Source organism: Arvicola amphibius, chromosome 9 (assembly GCF_903992535.2).
Source record: "Arvicola amphibius chromosome 9, mArvAmp1.2, whole genome shotgun sequence".
Classification (NCBI taxonomy): domain Eukaryota; kingdom Metazoa; phylum Chordata; class Mammalia; order Rodentia; family Cricetidae; genus Arvicola; species Arvicola amphibius.
Window position 1 is genome coordinate 49,202,834 of NC_052055.2, and position 17,878 is coordinate 49,220,711.

The 17,878-nt window shown below is 39.5% G+C and overlaps 1 protein-coding gene across 9 annotated transcripts in view; it reads right to left on the minus strand.

Moving 5' to 3' along the window:
- Positions 1-17,878, minus strand: part of Kif21a (kinesin family member 21A) — a 113,888-nt gene that overhangs the window by 32,332 nt on the left and 63,678 nt on the right. For all 9 annotated transcript variants that reach the window (XM_038344266.1, XM_038344261.1, XM_038344259.1 and 6 more), the window contains exons 9-20: positions 17,426-17,615; positions 16,977-17,040; positions 13,295-13,498; positions 5,816-5,906; positions 4,996-5,122; positions 4,399-4,587; positions 3,975-4,174; positions 3,146-3,253; positions 1,578-1,646; positions 1,162-1,376; positions 869-1,022; positions 474-668 (exon numbers count right to left, since the gene is read on the minus strand). In XM_038344266.1, coding sequence (XP_038200194.1) covers positions 474-668; positions 869-1,022; positions 1,162-1,376; positions 1,578-1,646; positions 3,146-3,253; positions 3,975-4,174; positions 4,399-4,587; positions 4,996-5,122; positions 5,816-5,906; positions 13,295-13,498; positions 16,977-17,040; positions 17,426-17,615 — 1,806 coding nt within the window. The remainder of the gene's footprint in view (positions 1-473; positions 669-868; positions 1,023-1,161; positions 1,377-1,577; positions 1,647-3,145; positions 3,254-3,974; positions 4,175-4,398; positions 4,588-4,995; positions 5,123-5,815; positions 5,907-13,294; positions 13,499-16,976; positions 17,041-17,425; positions 17,616-17,878) is intronic.

Here is a 17,878-nt window from a genome sequence, read left to right on the forward strand (position 1 = left end):
GAAGCTATTCAGGAAAATATTACATGATTCTCACACTAATAAACATGTGTTCCAGTCAAAAGTAGATATATCTGAACAGCTAAAAATTCAAGGCAAGACATAATAAATGATGCATGTATAATATAAGAACATCACAGGGTCAGAAGAGAAATCAGGAGAGTAGACCGTCTGTTCTATGTGTAAAACCTAAGATCAGTTAAACCAATAAATAGAAAATGTCATAATATAAAACTCAACGTGCTCTTAAAGACAAATAAGGCAAAAGTTCTTGTCCTTAAGCTATTCAATAGCTTTACAATCCTGAGCATCATATCTACTCATTCTTCTAGCATCTGGTAAAGGCAGGAGGATCAGAAAATGAAGGACATCTTTATTTACACACACACACACAGAGTCTGAGGACAACCAAAGCGAGAGACCTTCTCCCATGAACAAGGGAAAACAAGAAAAAAGCTGCCTTTTACAGTACACACCTTTGCCTCCTCCATCTGCATGATGTTAGCTTGACAGTCGGCAATACTATCATTGATGTAATCTATATTCGCAGTTAGGGACTCCACCTCTTCGCTGATGCTAACCACGTGTTTATCCCCCTCTCCACCCTCTTTCACCATCTTCTCTCGCCTTTTCGAAAGTTTCTCTCGCCTTTTTGTGAGTTCTTCCCGTTGCTACGAGAAAAGGAAAAAAAAAAAAAAAAAAAACGAAAGAAACCCATATTGGAATTAAGAAAGTTTTAAGAAAACTCACACACAGTTGAGTCAAGACAAAAATGACATTACAGAAGGAGACAGTGCTTCCATGAACAAGTTTGGAATAGCAAGACGAACAGCCAGCTCAGGAGGGAAGGTCTAGTTTCTATTTCCCATACCCTGAGGAGTCTGTTCATGTCGGCCTCCATGTTGGAAATGGTCATTTTCTGCATGATGATGTCAGTCACCCGGCGTTCAAGCAGCTGCCATTTCATGCGCGCTGTCTTGGAAGTGAACACCCGGCCAGTCAATCCCTTCCTCTGATATTTATTCCTGTAATCAGTTACAAAGACAAATATAACTACTTATACCTTTATTTGATTGTGCACAACCAATAAGGAGACCTATTTTCATAGCATTCAATATGAACACAGACAAGGACAATATCAGGGCAATTCAAAATCAGCAGGACCTGGTTCCATTTGTTGTAGGTGTTGGTAATGCCTGGACCCTTGCCACAGGAATCCTCATTTTCTGCTGGGTGCCTGCCCTGGATGCATCTGCTTCCCCTGCAGCTGCACTGGAACCTGGGTCCTGGACAGGGCTGTCAGACGAGCTCAGCTTCCGAGTGACCTTCCCAGCTACTTTATCAGACATGGGCCTTACTTGCCGACGGAGAGCTGTAACCTGGAATAGCACCAGAGGTTGGTCTAAGCATTGTCTGTAGAAACGTGTGTTACAGGGACTGGGTAGAGTGGTAGAGGATTTGCCTATCACATGCAAAGCTCTAGATTTAATCCCCAGCACCACAAAGCAAAAAGAAAAGGAATACATTATTTATCCCAAAGTCAAAATGCTCCTTCCAAATGGTAAGCTTGCTTACTGTACCTCTTCAGTTTTGCGTCGCAGAACTACTTCTTGATTTCTTTTCTGGGCTTCCAGAAGTCTAAGTTGATGCTATAAAACAAGATTCAACATGCTGAAATGGCAACTGAAGCACAGTGTAGTGTCTTACTCTTAGGCTAACACACTCCCTCTTACTGGCAGGAAACACGAGTTCTTCGCACAATCTGGGTGGATGACCTCATACCCATCATATGGCTATTGCTACTTCAGTACAGTCAACGATGCTGAAACAGCCGTCTCTGGGCTGGTGAGACGGCTCAGCAAGTAAAAGCAAAAACCTGAGTTCAAGCCCCTGAACGAGGTCGAAAGTTGACCTCTGACCTCTACACTTGCACCATGGCATGTGCATGCCCACACCATCAACCAACCAAACGAGGCGCGGAGGGGGCAACAAAACAAAAACAAATCAAACAGAAAGTCATCTGCATGCTTACTGTTACTAATTACCACGGTGGTGCTTACTAAGTGCAAGTGCTTTTCTAAGTGCTTTACAGATGCTTCTCATCCAGCTGTTCTTAGACATTTTAAGGACTCACTGAGGCACAAACAGTAGAAGACCTGACTATTTTCAAGAGTCATTTTTAATACATACAATTAAGTAAAATTGTTTTAAACACAGGATAACATACACTCATGCAATTAGCCCTGGATGGTAACTTGGGTGTACTGGCTAGTTTCTGTCAACTTGACAGGAACTTGAGCCATCAGAAAGAAAGGAAACCTTAACTGGGAAGTTATCTCTAGCAGGCTGTCCTGGGGGCGTGTCTGTGGAGGTGTTTTCTTAATGAATGATTGATGCAGAAGGCCCCAGTCTACTGTAGCCAATGTCATCCCTGGGCAGGTGGTCCTGAGTTGTAGAAGCAAGCAAGGTGAGCAAGGCATGGGAGCCAAGTCAGTAAACTGCTTTCTCCATGGTCTCTGCTCAGTTCCCGCGTTCTAATGTCAAGCAATAGTTTTTGTTTTCATTCATCAATAAGATCAAAGTGAAGATGTGGGGCCAGCGAGATAGCTCAGAGGGTAAAAGGCGCTAGCTGCCAGGATTGACAACTGAGTTCTATCCCCAGACCTGCATGGTGGCGGAGAACTAACCCCTGAAGGTTGTCCTCTGACCTCCGCTTGAGCACCATGTCACCTGCCCTCGCTCTCGAGTTCTCTCCCTTCCTCCCTCCTCCTTCTCTCTAACTAACCACAATAAAAGTAAAGATTTTTAGCAAAAGCAAGGGTGTTTTCTGAATTGGACTACCTTCGAAATTTTAATTCATGAAAGTAGAACTCTGAAGGTGAAGACAAAAAATGCCTCAAGCTCTTAAAAAACTATCTTTTATTAAGGACCAGTTATCATCCCGGATGATACATCCTGGTCGCCCCCCTTGCAATGAACTGGCCCTAAATAGTTATACTGAATTACTATAATCTAGATGTGATAATTAATGTCATTTTATATAACTAATACTTGTTCCCCTCAACCTATATTAAAATTTTTTCCTCCATTCATAAAACAATCTTGCACAATGCAGCGTATTCTCATATAACAGGAAGAGTCTACTCACATCTCTTTTGCGTTGATCCTTTTTCAGTTGAGCAATTTCCCTGTTTCTCCTAGATTCAGTCAGTCTGGCTTTCTCTTGTTCTTCTTTCATTTGTTTCATTAGACGAACCTAAAGTTCGATATATACATTATTGAACTTACTCCATCACCAGATACATTTGGTAAATTACATGGAAGCATGTGGCATCCACAGTGTATTTTAGTCTACGGGTGTTTTTCAGATGATTATATTTCCAATGAGTTTTTGTCAAGTTAGCTAGTGCTCTATGTATGTAATTTTGATACTCAGTATCAGTAGCTGAGGGAGCCTGACACAAGTTCTATAACCTCTGCAGGCTTTGACTTGCTCATCTACAATGTTCTTGTGTGCTGTGGAAAGTCAATGGATTGATACTGAAAGGTGCTTATAGCAGAGTCTGGTACAGGGAAAGAACATAATAAACGTGACTACGGTTATTACAACAACCGTACAACATAAATTATTTACTTCTTTAGTCATGTCCATGTGGTTGTTTTAAAGAAGCTGCCTTGATTTGGGTGCAATATTTAAGATCATCCCTCCTCAAAAATGGATGTAAGCATGGAAGTTTTTTTTTCGGCTTTGCGCTACTCTACGCACGGAAATAATACATATCAAACTCTAGACGTTGCCTGTCCGTGAAAGAGAACACGATCAGACAGACAGACACAGGAAGCTGAGTACCTGTTTAAGCTGGTAGGAAATATTATGGGCTACTCTTTTACTGACTTACGAGCGAACCACAGTAATAGTTCTGTCTCAAGCTCTCAAGCCTGCCACCCCCCGAGCGGAACAGGGATGGTACCAGTACCTTTGTCTTCTTCATTTCCGCGACATCCTGCTGCAGCTTCTTTAGCTGCTTCTCATACTGAGACTGGTTTTTCAGCAGCCTGGCATGCTCCTTCTGGGCTGTTTGCAGTCGCTGCAATTCTTTGTTCATGGCGTGGAGCTTCTTTTCGTATTCACACTTCACTTTCTTTGCCTTTTCTTCTGAGTATGACTCCACCGAGCCTGGGTGCAAAGGGGAAAAAACGCAGGGTTCTTTGTAAGGCGCGGCTTTTCATTTCACAGACTTGGAACAAACACCCAGTTCCCAGGACACGATCATGCCCCAGCTCTTCTCTCCTGGAGGTTTGGGCTCATTTGCTTTATTATCTACTCAAGTCATTCTGTGATTGCTAAGCTGTTCAACTGACGTGCCTCGGATGCGGACAGCGACGCCACAGAAGACCCACCTAAGTTCTGGAGCACCTGGTCTCTCTCCAGCTGTGTGTCCCGGATCTTATGCTGCAGCATCATCAGCTTCTCCTCATACTGCTTCTTCAGCGTCTGCAGCCGTTTCTGGCTGTTTTCGAGCTCATCAATCAGCTTCTGCTTAATTGCAATTTCACACGTGATATTCGCTAAGTCGGCTTGGTAGTTAGCTATTCACAGAAGACAAAAATACTGAAAGTAGGCCAAAAGATCATCATCATCATACCAAGCAAGAAATGTGAAGCCATTATCTACATTCATGTAGTCACTCGGCAGCTGTGTGGGGAAGTTCCCAGCTACCCCACACACTAAAATGAGACTGTTCACAGTGGCCAATGGCTGGTGCTGCGTGCACTGAAGAAATGTGGAAATCACACAGTGACTAGATCTAATGTAGACAGGAACAGCTCCTTGGCCTAGAGCATGCACGAGGCTAGAGTAGTCTTACAGGTCATGAAAACTGCTTTCACTTGATATAAAATAGAAAATGTTGAGTTTCCCACCAACAGCTTCCCAATGTGACCAGTTGAACAGCTTCCCGATGGGAGCTCCCTGCCTTCCTGCTAAGGAGTAGGTACCTTTCTCATCTGACTCAGAGTCAGATTCGTCAGAGCTCTCTCCCCCTTCCATGTCATCCTCTTCTTCATCTTCTTCTTCCTCCTCTTCCTCCTCCTCCTCATGATCACTCACCTCCTGATGGTCTTCCTGCAATGTGATTCGGGACTATTAACAGCACAGTATTGGCAAGCAAACGCATCACCTCAGTAGGAGAGGTGTAGAAAGACACACCTGTCATCGTGCATGTGTGTGCATGCTCGTGTATGTTGTGTGCATCAACAGTTATCCATGCAGATGCCAGAGCAGGATGTCCAGTGTCTTCCTCTGTCATTTTCCACCACACTCCCTTCAGCCGGGCCTGTCATTGGATCTGAACCCAGTGCTTGGGTTAGGCTGGCTGGTGAACTCCCAGAATCTGTCTGTCCTGCCATGCCAACTCGGATCACAGGCCATGCTCAGTTTTTACACAGATGCCAGGGATCTGAGAAAGTCCTCACACTGGCCCATGGGGCGTCTACCCACTAAGCCACCTCCTCCCCGGACACCGAATCTTCCTTTTCTTTAGTTCAAAACCACTGCAAGAGTTTAAGGTCATTACGCACTAACTTTGTCCTGCAGAGGTCTTCGTTTCTCACGGTATCTCATCTGCACGCACACACAATTTTCACAACGCACTAGCCCGAGATTTGTCATACCTAAGAGCTGACCTCTCTGGGAAAAAAAAAGTCCTCAAGGAAGCAGGAAATGGCAGATGTGATTTAGTTCACAGATATGAGTCACTTCCATCTCGTTCGTGTATGTTAGTGACCACAATTTATAAGCTTATCCTCCCGTACTTACCGCTTCCAATCCATTGTTTTCTCTCTCTGAAATGCCCTTTTCTTCTTTCTTCTCCTGGTCAGTGTCTGCACTATCCTCCTTCCCAGACACACTTCAAAATCAAAAAGAGAGAAAAGGAATATGAGGTAAGTACAAGGGAGAGTCTTCACTTTTTTCTCTCAGATAAAAAAAAAAAAAAAAAAAAAAAAAAACAATGTGTAAAAACGAAATGAAAGGGTTAATCACTTAACTAAGCTGCTCTGTCTGATGATTAGGGAAAACGAGGTCTCACCACGTGACCAACAATGGAAACTTTCACAGCACTGAAGCAAGTGTCTCTTCTAGAAATACTGACAACAGGCCATACGCTGACGTGTAAGAGCTGATGAGACAGTAACGGCCAATGAAGTGCAACACACCGCAATGTAAATTCAAAAGAACCCCAAACAGAAAGTTTTGACTCCCATCTAAATTCATGAAAACTTCTCTCATATTAAATAGAAAGCTATAAAAGGATGCTTTTTTAGTATCCTAATAAATTGAAGAGTAATTTTACAGGTTCAAAATCACTCTGCCACAGTGAGTCTTTCTCTATGGCTGTATCCATTGGTATTGGGGCTATTTTTAGGCTGTCTGCATAGCACATGGCATTTTCTCATTATATTAGGACTTCAAATTCCAAAATATTATATTAGGACAGTGTGGGTCATCAAATTCCAAAATTGACTGAAGGTCAGGTTATCCTCTGACTGACTCAGAAATTGCAGAGTCTGCTACAAGTTTCACCAGAAAAACTGGAGCCGTTTGCTTCAGTTACCTGATGCCTACAGGCTCAACCACACAATGGTTACGGCTCAGCTCATTCAGCTCTGGTAGTCAGTCAGTCCTAAGCGAAGGACGAAGACTACGGTGAGTGAATATTTGCGGACCCAAATCACTCTGATCTTTCTTGGGTTTAGCAGGCATAACAAACTATGCACAGAAGTTACACTAGACTCGGATGTTTTAGTAAAACAATGTTAACAAAGCAAATCTTATATAATCTATATGGTTTGTGTTATTAGTGGAGTGGATTTTAAATTCATTAAGATTAAAAAGAATAGTCAAATACAGCAGTATTTCTGAAGAAGTTTTTTCTAGAAAGCACTTTATGATGGTCACTATTACCATCAGATATTCTGCTACACTAAAGAGCTTCCTGATTGATACCTGGACTTATATCTAGGTTATAAGCAAATAATTTGACTTCATTTGGGTTCTGCTATTATTATTTAACTTTTAACTCCAGGTCCTATTCTCGCATATATTTTTATAGTCAGAACAATAATATGAATATTTTTCCTCCTAAGCAGTTTCCAATTTTTAATTTTTTATGTGATTATTTATTTGATCGGTCATTCCCACTGAGCTAGAAGTCTCTTGATAGTAAGAATCATATGTATATGGTTATCACTCATTCATCTACAGCCTGCACAGAATAAATTACACTAGTTTTTATTCAATGAGTCAATCTTTATGAACACCTGTGTTTGAGTATTCCTATGTGTCTCACATGGCAGCTACATTAGAGTGGAAAATAAGGTTTGAAATATTCTAAAGATGCATGGAACGCAGTAATGCCTTTGGAGTGAGAAGTAAAGGCCAATAAGAATAGCAATGCAGGGCTGGAGAGATGGCTCAGTGGTTAGGAGCACTGGTTGTTCTTCCAGAGGTCCTGAGTTCAATTCCCAGCAACCATATGGTGGCTCATAACCAACTATAATAAGATCTGGTGCTCTCTTCTGGCCTGCAGGGATACATGCAGGCAGAACATACTATATACATAATAAATAAATCTTTTTTTTAAAAAAAAAAAAAGAGAATAGCAATACAATAGTCATAACTGGAGTCAAACTGCAGCAGACTTTAATGAATGTCATTAAATCATTGTATTAGAGGAAAATAAGCTGGGAGAAAACTAGGAACCATATGGAGTGAACAACTATGACAAATGGAATCATATTCAAAGGCCAGTAACACATACTCAAATACTACTGCACTAGAGGCTGATCCCAAGGCTTAAGACACACAGAGGCTGCGTGGGGAAAGAGGATCACATTGGTCATTAGGTTTCTTCCTCCCCACTGCTCTCTTACTTCCTATTAGTGTATATACAATCTCCACTACTGTGGCTTCTTATATTATAGTGTGTGTGAAATTCCTTTCTTCTGGTTTATGGCCACACACCTTTAATATGAGTACTTGACTACCACACCCTCCTGCTCCCTCAAGTAGTTAGTATGCAGCCTAGCAAATGTTATCATTGACTTATACCTCTGATCATAAATTCTCCTTGCACTCTGATACAGAAAACCAGCATCATAGATATATATTAATATGCTTCTAAGAAATACTTGTAAAGCTTAAGCTTTAAAGGTGATATTGATAAATACTGTATCTCAAGCACTTGAGTTTTCTTTGGTAAATGTTAACAAATTGATACTCCCAAATATCTATCTAAGGTACAATGGGTCATAATTAAATTTATACTTTATACAAAATCAGAATCTAGAAATTAAACTCTTCATCTGGCAAATAAAATAAATAAATAAATGTGCCCTTGAGAAGTCTTCCGCACAAAGGACTAAGAACAGATGTCCCGACTGCCAGAGTGAAGTACCCACATACCAGGAGCTTGTTAATACAGAATGTCAGGCTCCACCTATGGCTCCTGCAGCAGACTTTCATTCTTTGAAACAGTTATGCAAGTGTATTTATGATGGAGATATAATCCTAGAACACTAACCTGCCCTGCATCTGCTGTCCTATATGATCACACGGCAGTCAGAAGTTGCTTCCATTTCCTAAGTCTATATGTATATTATATATGTATATATTATACATACACACACACGCACACACTGATTTTTTCAGGAACTGATTTTTTGATGTAGCAACATGTTTCCACATGTATCTTTAAAGGGTCATTGTATTTTCAGCTTTACAAATAGGAGAATTTTTTTTTTATTTTTTTAGTTCTGTGGATCAATAGACTGTCCCAAATTAATGACGTTTAGTTGAGGTCTAGTGTGAACTATAGACAATTAGAATTACATTCTAGTTGCAGAATACTGTTCAAGTTATAAACTTATAGAATATAAGCTCAGAAACTTTAGACTCAACATAGCATATGAAATACAATTAAGGTGAATTTATTATAGACTAATTTGTGGTTTAAGAGATTTAAAGTAAATTAGTCATTTGCATATTGTGTACAAATTTTCAAGTTCAGCTTTAAGAGAGGAACTATGATCTCCAATGCAGAGCTTCGAGGATAACTGTATTTCTTCTGAAACTACTTAACCATTTTGATGATATGATTTGTTGACTTGTTTTAGAAAACTCAAGAAAGAAAGGCTCTACTACCAAGGAAACATTTGCTATCTTATTCAGGCTCCATGAATGGGGATCAGCAGCTCACTGCTGGGTTGTAGATGGAAGAAAGGGAGCTGTTCACATTCTAATATTTGCTTGGAATATGTTTGGAAAGTTAAAAACATTTCTCTAGTTTAAATTCCAGGACTCCTTGTCACTCTGACCTTTAGAGCAGCCACAGCTCCTTTTACCATTTTACCATTTTAATGTTTCCTACAAGAATTACAGCAAGTAAGGAAGAGAGGTGTCTACCCAAAAGCTAGCATTTGCTATAACAAAATGTCAATCACTGCCCAGTTACTAATTCCCACTCAGCTCACAAGCAGCCCCTAGATACAGAAATGCTGATGCTTGCTTATAAATCAGATGGTGCAGGTTTGTTTATTTACTAAACAGCGTTAAGTAATTATCATACTTCTGGCAATTTATTTGAAAGCTAATGAAATTACTTGCATTTTAATTCAAGTAATTACAGAGTTCGTTATTCTTAAATACTTTAACTTTTTCTACCTTTTTTTTAAAAAATAAAAATAAAAATCATTCCTTTCAGGAGTACACAGCTAATCTAGTCTGAAGCAGCCTACAATTCTATAGTCTACAATTTCTACAATGTGCTTGCAAATGGAAAAGAAGTATTTAAATGACATTTTAATTTTAAAAACAAAACAAAACAAAAAAACCTTGGAAATATTCCAACCTTCTTTCTTCTCGATTGCTTTCCTCAAGTTTCTGTAGCCTTCAAATCACGAGGCACAGTATGGGAAGGCCAAGCCAATGAGGGCAAACCAGACAGTAAAAGGAAAAGTGGTAAGAAGGTAAAATGATACATGAGCTGGAAGACGTTGAAATAAACCATAAAGATATCATTAAAGGACAATACACAGTAAAAAGGCAATACATTTCCTAAGAATACAAAGTAGAAAGTCAGTCGTATTCTATCCAAGAAGAAAATACAGACAATCACTGGAAACTTTCAGCAGTAAAATGCAGTCTCAGTTTACATGAATTGATAAGTCCTGTTTGGATGCCATCGCTATTTTAGCAAGAAACAGATCAATCTTTACATTTTTTTCCTCCAAAGTAAGCCTACTTTCAACAACATCTTCTTCCTTTTAAATCTTTCAAAAGTTTTTTTATATAGTATCATTAAAAGACCTTCATTAAGTAATGCCTTTATACCATAATGATACTAATATGACATATAAGTTACAAATTTAAGAACTTGACTTAGTTTACTATACATATAATCATCACTAAAGCTAAATTAAAAAAACTCATATCAAAATTATATGAGATGGTCTTACAGACAAATGAGTATGGCTGTTATACGAACAGTGAAAAGTATGTTCTTGTTAATTGAAGATAAAATTTTAACAAGGTTGGGATTAAAAATTCACTACTAAAAGGGCTTATAACGAAGGCAAAGGTGGAAATAAAATGAGAATTTTAGTACTTTCCATTAGTAACACTGTTCTTTAAGTGGAATATCAAAACACCTTTAAATTTACAGATATAGGTTTCAAAATATAACTTAAAGAATATCCAGTATACAAAGCTTAGGAATCTTGACTCAATGGAATGTACTATATATGGTATTTGTCATGTAGACAATATAGCTGTGCTAGGCTCCAATTAGGTATATTGCAATATGCATACAGCACACTCTGTCTAGAACCCCAAAATTCCTCTTATAATCATCAATATTTAAAATAATAAAGAGAGAGCTGAGTTACAAATTATTAAGTCAGTTCTCTTTTAATCTTATGTGAGGTTTCATGTCATTTTTATTTTCTTGGGCTGCTTTTATAAAATGAGACTAGCAATCTGAGAAAAGTTCTGCAGAGGGATATTCACAGGGACCCGACAGTTGAGCACAATGACTAGGAAAAGGGAAAGTCTACACAAAAGGATCCACGTTTCCAGAGTGTCCAACCAGCACCACTGCATCCAAGTACAGAGCAGCCTGAGAGATGACGAAGAGTTTTGCACTGTAGTTCATCCAGAGCCGCATATCCAAAGGCACCTGACTAAATGTGTGAGTGGTAAATTTTCTTTATCTGTGTGCACAAAACAGTGTCCCCCCATCAGCATAACCTGTTTGCAGAACAAGACAAATATATTCAATTCTATGACTTTCACGTGCAGTTACGTGAGGTCACAGTTGGCTCTCTAGACTTTTCTATGGAAATAGTACACAAAATAAACTCTTTAGGCACAAAAATCGTGTGTGTGTTTGACAAGGCACACTGGAGCATGCAAGTGAAAGACCCTCAAAAAGGCACTTGCCAAGCGCTCTGGGAGTGTCGCTTTCAGGAATGCTGATTGGCTCTTATTTCAACTTTCCACTTATCTAGCTGGTTGATTTTGATCACCAATATTTTACCTCCCGTGACAGCTCCATGTAGTAGGAAGTAACTTCCTTTCTCCACTGGGTATTATTCTGTCTAGCCTAACGGTTTGGTAAGTCACTGTTTTTAGCATGTGCCATTCCCTTTATCACATTGCCTGAGCCACGTACAGAAAAGCAACCACAGTAACATCTGCTTTGTTTCTATTCTGTTTCCCTTACACTGAACAAGGGTTCTGAAATAAAGAAACCAGGACAGATATGAACAAAGTATTTTCCAGTCTTACTATTTCATCTATTTTATCAGCCAAATGCTTATTAGCATGCATTTTCACAAAAATAATCAACCAGAGGTATTAAGTACCTATAGTCACTATAAAAATATCAAAAATATTTTATTGGGATCTCTATCTTTCATCACTCATATTCAACAAGTGATTAAAGCACTATCTAAATTAAATTTAAAGGGGAAGTGTAAACTCAGCCTATGACCTTGAAAAACACACTCCTGCTTACATTTACTCATGAACACAAGCTACCGTGGCCCTTAAGAACGAGTCACACTATCTACACAAGTGCATTTCACCAGTAAATGATAAACCATGGGAAAACATCTCAAGTTCATTCAAGCACAGCATGAACACTGGTTTCCACAATCCTGTAGTGCAGCTGTCTTCCACCAAGAGAGTCATGATCTATGTCCTACTCTTGCTGCCATCATCCATGACCAGCTCCTACAAAACAACTCCTCACTCAAAGAACCTTTGCCTCCGAGCCATCTTGTGCAACTTCCTGTTTTAATTATTTTCTCTTTTCTACCATAAAGATACAAGGCAAGGCTAACATAACAGATTGAAGTTTCTAATAGCTTTCGTCAACTGACTGCTCAAGAAAAATAATGCCGTATTTTCAAAATGCATTTCTAAGTAAACTGAACGAAATAGCCCATTAAAGGGACTGTGTTCCCGAGCCTCCCTATAACAAGACTGGGGAAAAGAAGATGAGTTTGCCTCCTGCTGAGCATGTAGCTAAAGTGTTGAAGTTGAGTGCCAGTGGTATGTTCAATATATTTTTGGAAATAATTGGACTATACTGTACAATCAATAGGTAACTATGTAAGTAATTTGAGTATTTAACCAGTCACACATGACAAACGATCAAATTTTCAGTTTTTCTCTTTTCCTTTTCCCAGGTGACTTTGAGGTGGAGAGATTTACTGTCACGACACAGGAGGCCTAGAGCAGTGGTAAGAAGCTAAGTAAATCCCTGAGAGATGCAGAAATCCTGAAATACCATGAAGAACTCTGATATAATCACATTAGAAACCCTGAAGGAAATGGCAGTCTGATGGATTAGTCGGCCTTTAGTTACACTAACTAGTTAGCAGGATTAGAACAGCTGGCAGTTAGACTGTGCAATTCTGCTAGAAAATGGAAAGAGAGGACAGCACACGCCAACAATGCGACACAGAAGCGTCACAGGAAAGCAAGAAGGGATGGGACGCACAAGCAGCAATTGTAGACAATGTACTAATTCCTTCTAGTCCGCTTGCCTCGCAGTTTAAACTACACGCTTACAGCTAAACTTAGTTTCCTGGTACCGAAGCAGAGATAAGCCACTAGAAAGTATATAACCACAACTGTAAGTCGATTTAAATAACTCTTCATGACTATGCATGCATACAGCAGCTCCAAATGAAATGTCCTGAAAAAGGAACATATTCAGTTTTATCATACTACCTTTTCTTCTTCTTCTTCTCTTTCCTTTTTAGCTTCTCCAAATCTTTCTTTGCTAGATCTATAATTTCGATGGTTTCCTTGTCTGAAGACAGTATGGAAGGAGAGAAAGCCGAGGACCCACTGAAGTACGGCGATCGTGCTGTGGCTCTGGTCAGGTTTTTGCGAAGGTTCTCATTCACGGCTTCACTTTCTAATAATTTTGCCCTAAAGAATAAAAAGACCATTTAAGAAGGAACAACTTTTATTACAATAAAACATTTTTTTTAAAATAATTATGCTGGAATCTCTAAATATACCCTACAACATTGAGCTTCAGGACACTAGTGTGTGACCACCACCACCACCATGCACACCCGAAACACATTCACACTACCGTGTGACAACCACCACCATGTACACGGGAAACACATTCACACTACCATGTGACAACCACCATGCACACTGGGAACACATTCACACTGCCGTGTGACCACCACCATGTACACCAGAAACACATTCACACTGCTGTGTGACCACCACCACCACCACCACCACCATGCATACTGAGAACACACTCACACTGCTGTGTAACCATCAACATATGCACACCGGAAACACATTCACCTTAGCTAATATGTCAATGCTTTTCTCTATTTTCAGTGTAGCACAAAGCCTGAACAACACCAAAATGAAAGCTGAAATGATATGAAAATATAGTAAACCACCCACCAATAATGTCTGTTTCAGACCATTATGTAACAAACAGCAGCCAGTATGTTGCTGTTGTTTTTATTTTCAAGACATATCTGGTAAGGACTGAAACCAAGAGGCTCACTTCCGTAAACTCCAGCCACGTAAACAAAGGCTGCTCTTTTAGAGGCAAGGGTGAGAATGTGTCTTTATTCTACTTTCCTCTCCCTGTCCTCCAACACACGAGCACACTTGCTTCTGCTGGAGTCTTACTGATGAGACGGCAGTGTGACATAAGAGAAAGTATTAGCCATCTCAGGAAGGAGCAGCGTCCAGGCTTGGATTTCATGTGCACTCATTAGATCTGGGTCATCAGTCTCTAAGAGCCCCTAATGACCCTGATTAAAACAGGAATTAAAAGAGATACTTTTTCTAGGGTTGCTATGAAAATCAATTATGTAATGAATTCCAAAGTTGTCAAATTGCATCTATAATTAAAAACAATAAAAATTCTTTAAAGAATTAGAAAAAATATTGATATCCAACAGTAGTAAAATAAATTAATTATAAAGATAATGCTTTAGAATCCTGAAAGAAAATGTTCATGACGCATTGTGGTATTGCAAAGAACAGACACGATGACAGACACATTGTTGTGACAATAACTGAATACATGAATATGAATACCACTGAAAATGACTGCCGATCTTCAGCTCTCAGACAGGAAAGAGTGGAAAGAAGTTCAATGATTTCAGTGTTCTTGTCTTATGTTTTCATACTTCTACACCACCAAATTCAGGGGGTTAAATGGTGGTTGTTTCAGTTTATTAAAAGGTCACACTTATGATTTAATAACTTGAATAAGATTTAAAACAAATATCCAAGTTGTGATGCACTCAGATAAATTTCACTTAGTTTAATTAATCTTCCCAAGAATAAATTTTGACAGAAATATGGATTACTGAGATTAGTAGGTGGAAACAGAACTTGAAAAGATGGGTCAAGTGACACACTAGACCTGTGCAGCATCTTTTGGCTTAAGAACCTTCATATCCTATTGTTTTTCTCAAGTCCATAATAACTTTGTGAGTCTTTCAATTATCTCTTATTATAGATAAAGAAACCAGGGAATGTAGAGGTGTCAGGTAATGTAGTGATGTCAGGTAGCACCTTATTAAATAGCACGTTATTAATTAAGAGGAGATTAAACAGCAATTCAGGTAATCCAATTTGAACTCAGAATTCATTTATGACTATTTAATATGTCAATTATTTTCACATGGTACATTGTAAACCTGGGACTCTTGAAGACCACTCCTCAAAGCTGGGACACATCTAATTAAAGAGCCACCAACATGATTTCAAAGTTGGGAATATGAAACCCATATAAGGAAGGGGTTGACAACGGACTGGCCTTGGGCTATGTGTCATCATGAAGCATTGGTAAAGGCTTGAGGTAAACTCTCAACACTGTGAGCATGAAGGTACTGTGTGCTGCCTTTAGAGACTAAGAGTGGAAATTATATTGGCAGTCTCCTAGGAAATAATGATGCTGTCATACCATTTGGCCAAAGTGAGAGCCAAGCTTTACATGCAGCTATAGAGTAACAGAGAGAAGGAGAGCAAACAGACCACGAGAACCAGAACATAATCATCAGCAATCGTGTCCTGAACCCAGGGAATAAAGGAGGTGAAGAGCAGCTGCCTACAAAAGGAAGAGGACCTGCAGAAGCTAAGGGAGCAGCAATTTTCCGGACATGGTAAAAACACAGAGGAGAGGGGGTGGTCTACAAAGTGCGGAAGAAAAGATTAGTCTGAGGATACAGTGTAGACAGCTCAGGAGGTGCTCTCCTAACCAAGGTAGAAACTGACAGTTTAGTCGGAATCCTGCACAGAGCCAGGACACAATACCAAAAGGCCTCTGTCAAACAGCGACAAACAAGGAGGCATGAAAATTCACACACACACACACACACACACGTGCATTACAATCATGTAAATAACTTTATTGCCATGTACACATTGGAGTATCTTATTCGTCTTCGGTTCTTTCAAACATGGAAGAGACGAGAGAACTTTGTGGAGACAGGAAGTGGAGAAAGCACTTGTCACTGAGGATGGCTAGAATAAGGCCAGGGATGAAAGGGGACGAATAGCACAACTTCAAGACAGGGCAATGTGAGAGCGGTGATGAAGTAGGTCATCCTCCCACTTGGTTACTCTCTGCAGACATTTCCCCACAGAGCTGACTGAGGTTTTACTCTATGAGATAAGTAACTAAACATCAGAGCAAATATAGAAACTAAAATCATCCAGAAATGCTTCGTGTCCCTGTCCTGTTTCATACCCCTAGTCCCCCAAATCTTCCACAGACTTCACATCCATACACCACAGACAGACTTTTTTATTTTACTAAGTTCTGACACTTCCATTTACTGCATGTGTCTAGTTACTATGTTCTACTAAAGACCGTGGCCTCTTTATGGCATGTTTACTCCAATCCATGGCATCCGTGCTCAAAGGTGAGCATCTACAGTGTCTAGAAGTATGTAAATGGAGTGCACAGACAGAGAAAGCAGGGACTCATCGAATTACATAATAGCTTAAGTGGTAGAAGGGAACAGGAAGGAATAGAAAATCCAAAAAGTTAAAGATTATTCATAGACGCTGATATATTTCCAAGGGATGGAGAAAGATCTACAGGTATGAACAACAATAAGGATAGCTTCACCAACATCAGGTATGCCTGCCCTATACTTGGGCTGGGTGCTGTCTAATGAAGGTCTAGCAGCAACAGTAAGAACATAATATTGAAGAGTAGCATAGGAAGGGAGAAGAGAAAATTTGGCTTGGAATATGACATGGGAAAGCCAAGTAGCTAGTTCTCTAAAGTTACCACAACCACAGGACTGAAATAGCAACATGAATAGTTCCAGAACAATCATCTCAGCACACAGAAATGCTATAAATGCTGCAAAAATAGATGTGCATTACATGTTCTAGAAAACCTTACCTGAGATCTTCAATTTCTTTGATATAACTATGAATCATATTGCTAATCTCTTCATTCCCTTCACCTGCAAGATAAAACATGAAATGAGACTTTTATTTTAAAATGAAGACTTCAGCATTGGGAGTATAGCTCAATAGAATAGTACTTGCCTGGCATGCATGAGGCCCTAGGTTTGAAACTTAGTACCAAAATAAAACACAATTCCTCCAACAAATTTCCTATCCTGAATAACATAAACAGACCACAAAATAAAATGCTGCAAAGGGCACATTTTATTTATGTAAGAATGTCTTATTTTTTTTCAATTAGGTATTTAACGTAAAATTATAGGTTGTAGATTAGAAGTTTAACATCTCAAAGTCACACTATTTTAAGTAAATAATCAACACGAAGAATGCCTGCTGCCCTACAGAAGTTAATCTCTCGCCTACCCCACCCTAAACTCATACCTGCTCTGGCAAGAACTTGGTTGGCCTGATCGCTGACTAGCTGTGTGATTCTGGCTCTCAGAGCGTCAACAGTCTCTTGCATGGCTTTTATTCTTACACGTAGGTTATTGTTTTCAGTCTGGAGCATAGCGTTCTCGTGAAACATGTCATTGATGCTTTCCACGCCCTCCTCATTAATTATTCTTTTGCCCTGGAGAAGAAATATTCCCTTGTTGGCTGAGGCTTTAAGTGCACGAGAGTCTTCTTTAAATACACCCCAAGATCACACAGTGCTATAACCAACAGCGTCTTCATCATCCCAGCCCCAAGGCAAAAAAATCAATTTCCTCCTACTACAATCTTCATGGTGCATTAGTCAGGAGAATTATAGATTGGGTAAGAAACCTTTTGAAGAATTCTGGATAATCCAACTTCCCAAAGACTACCTCCAAAGATAAATATATTCAACCGCTC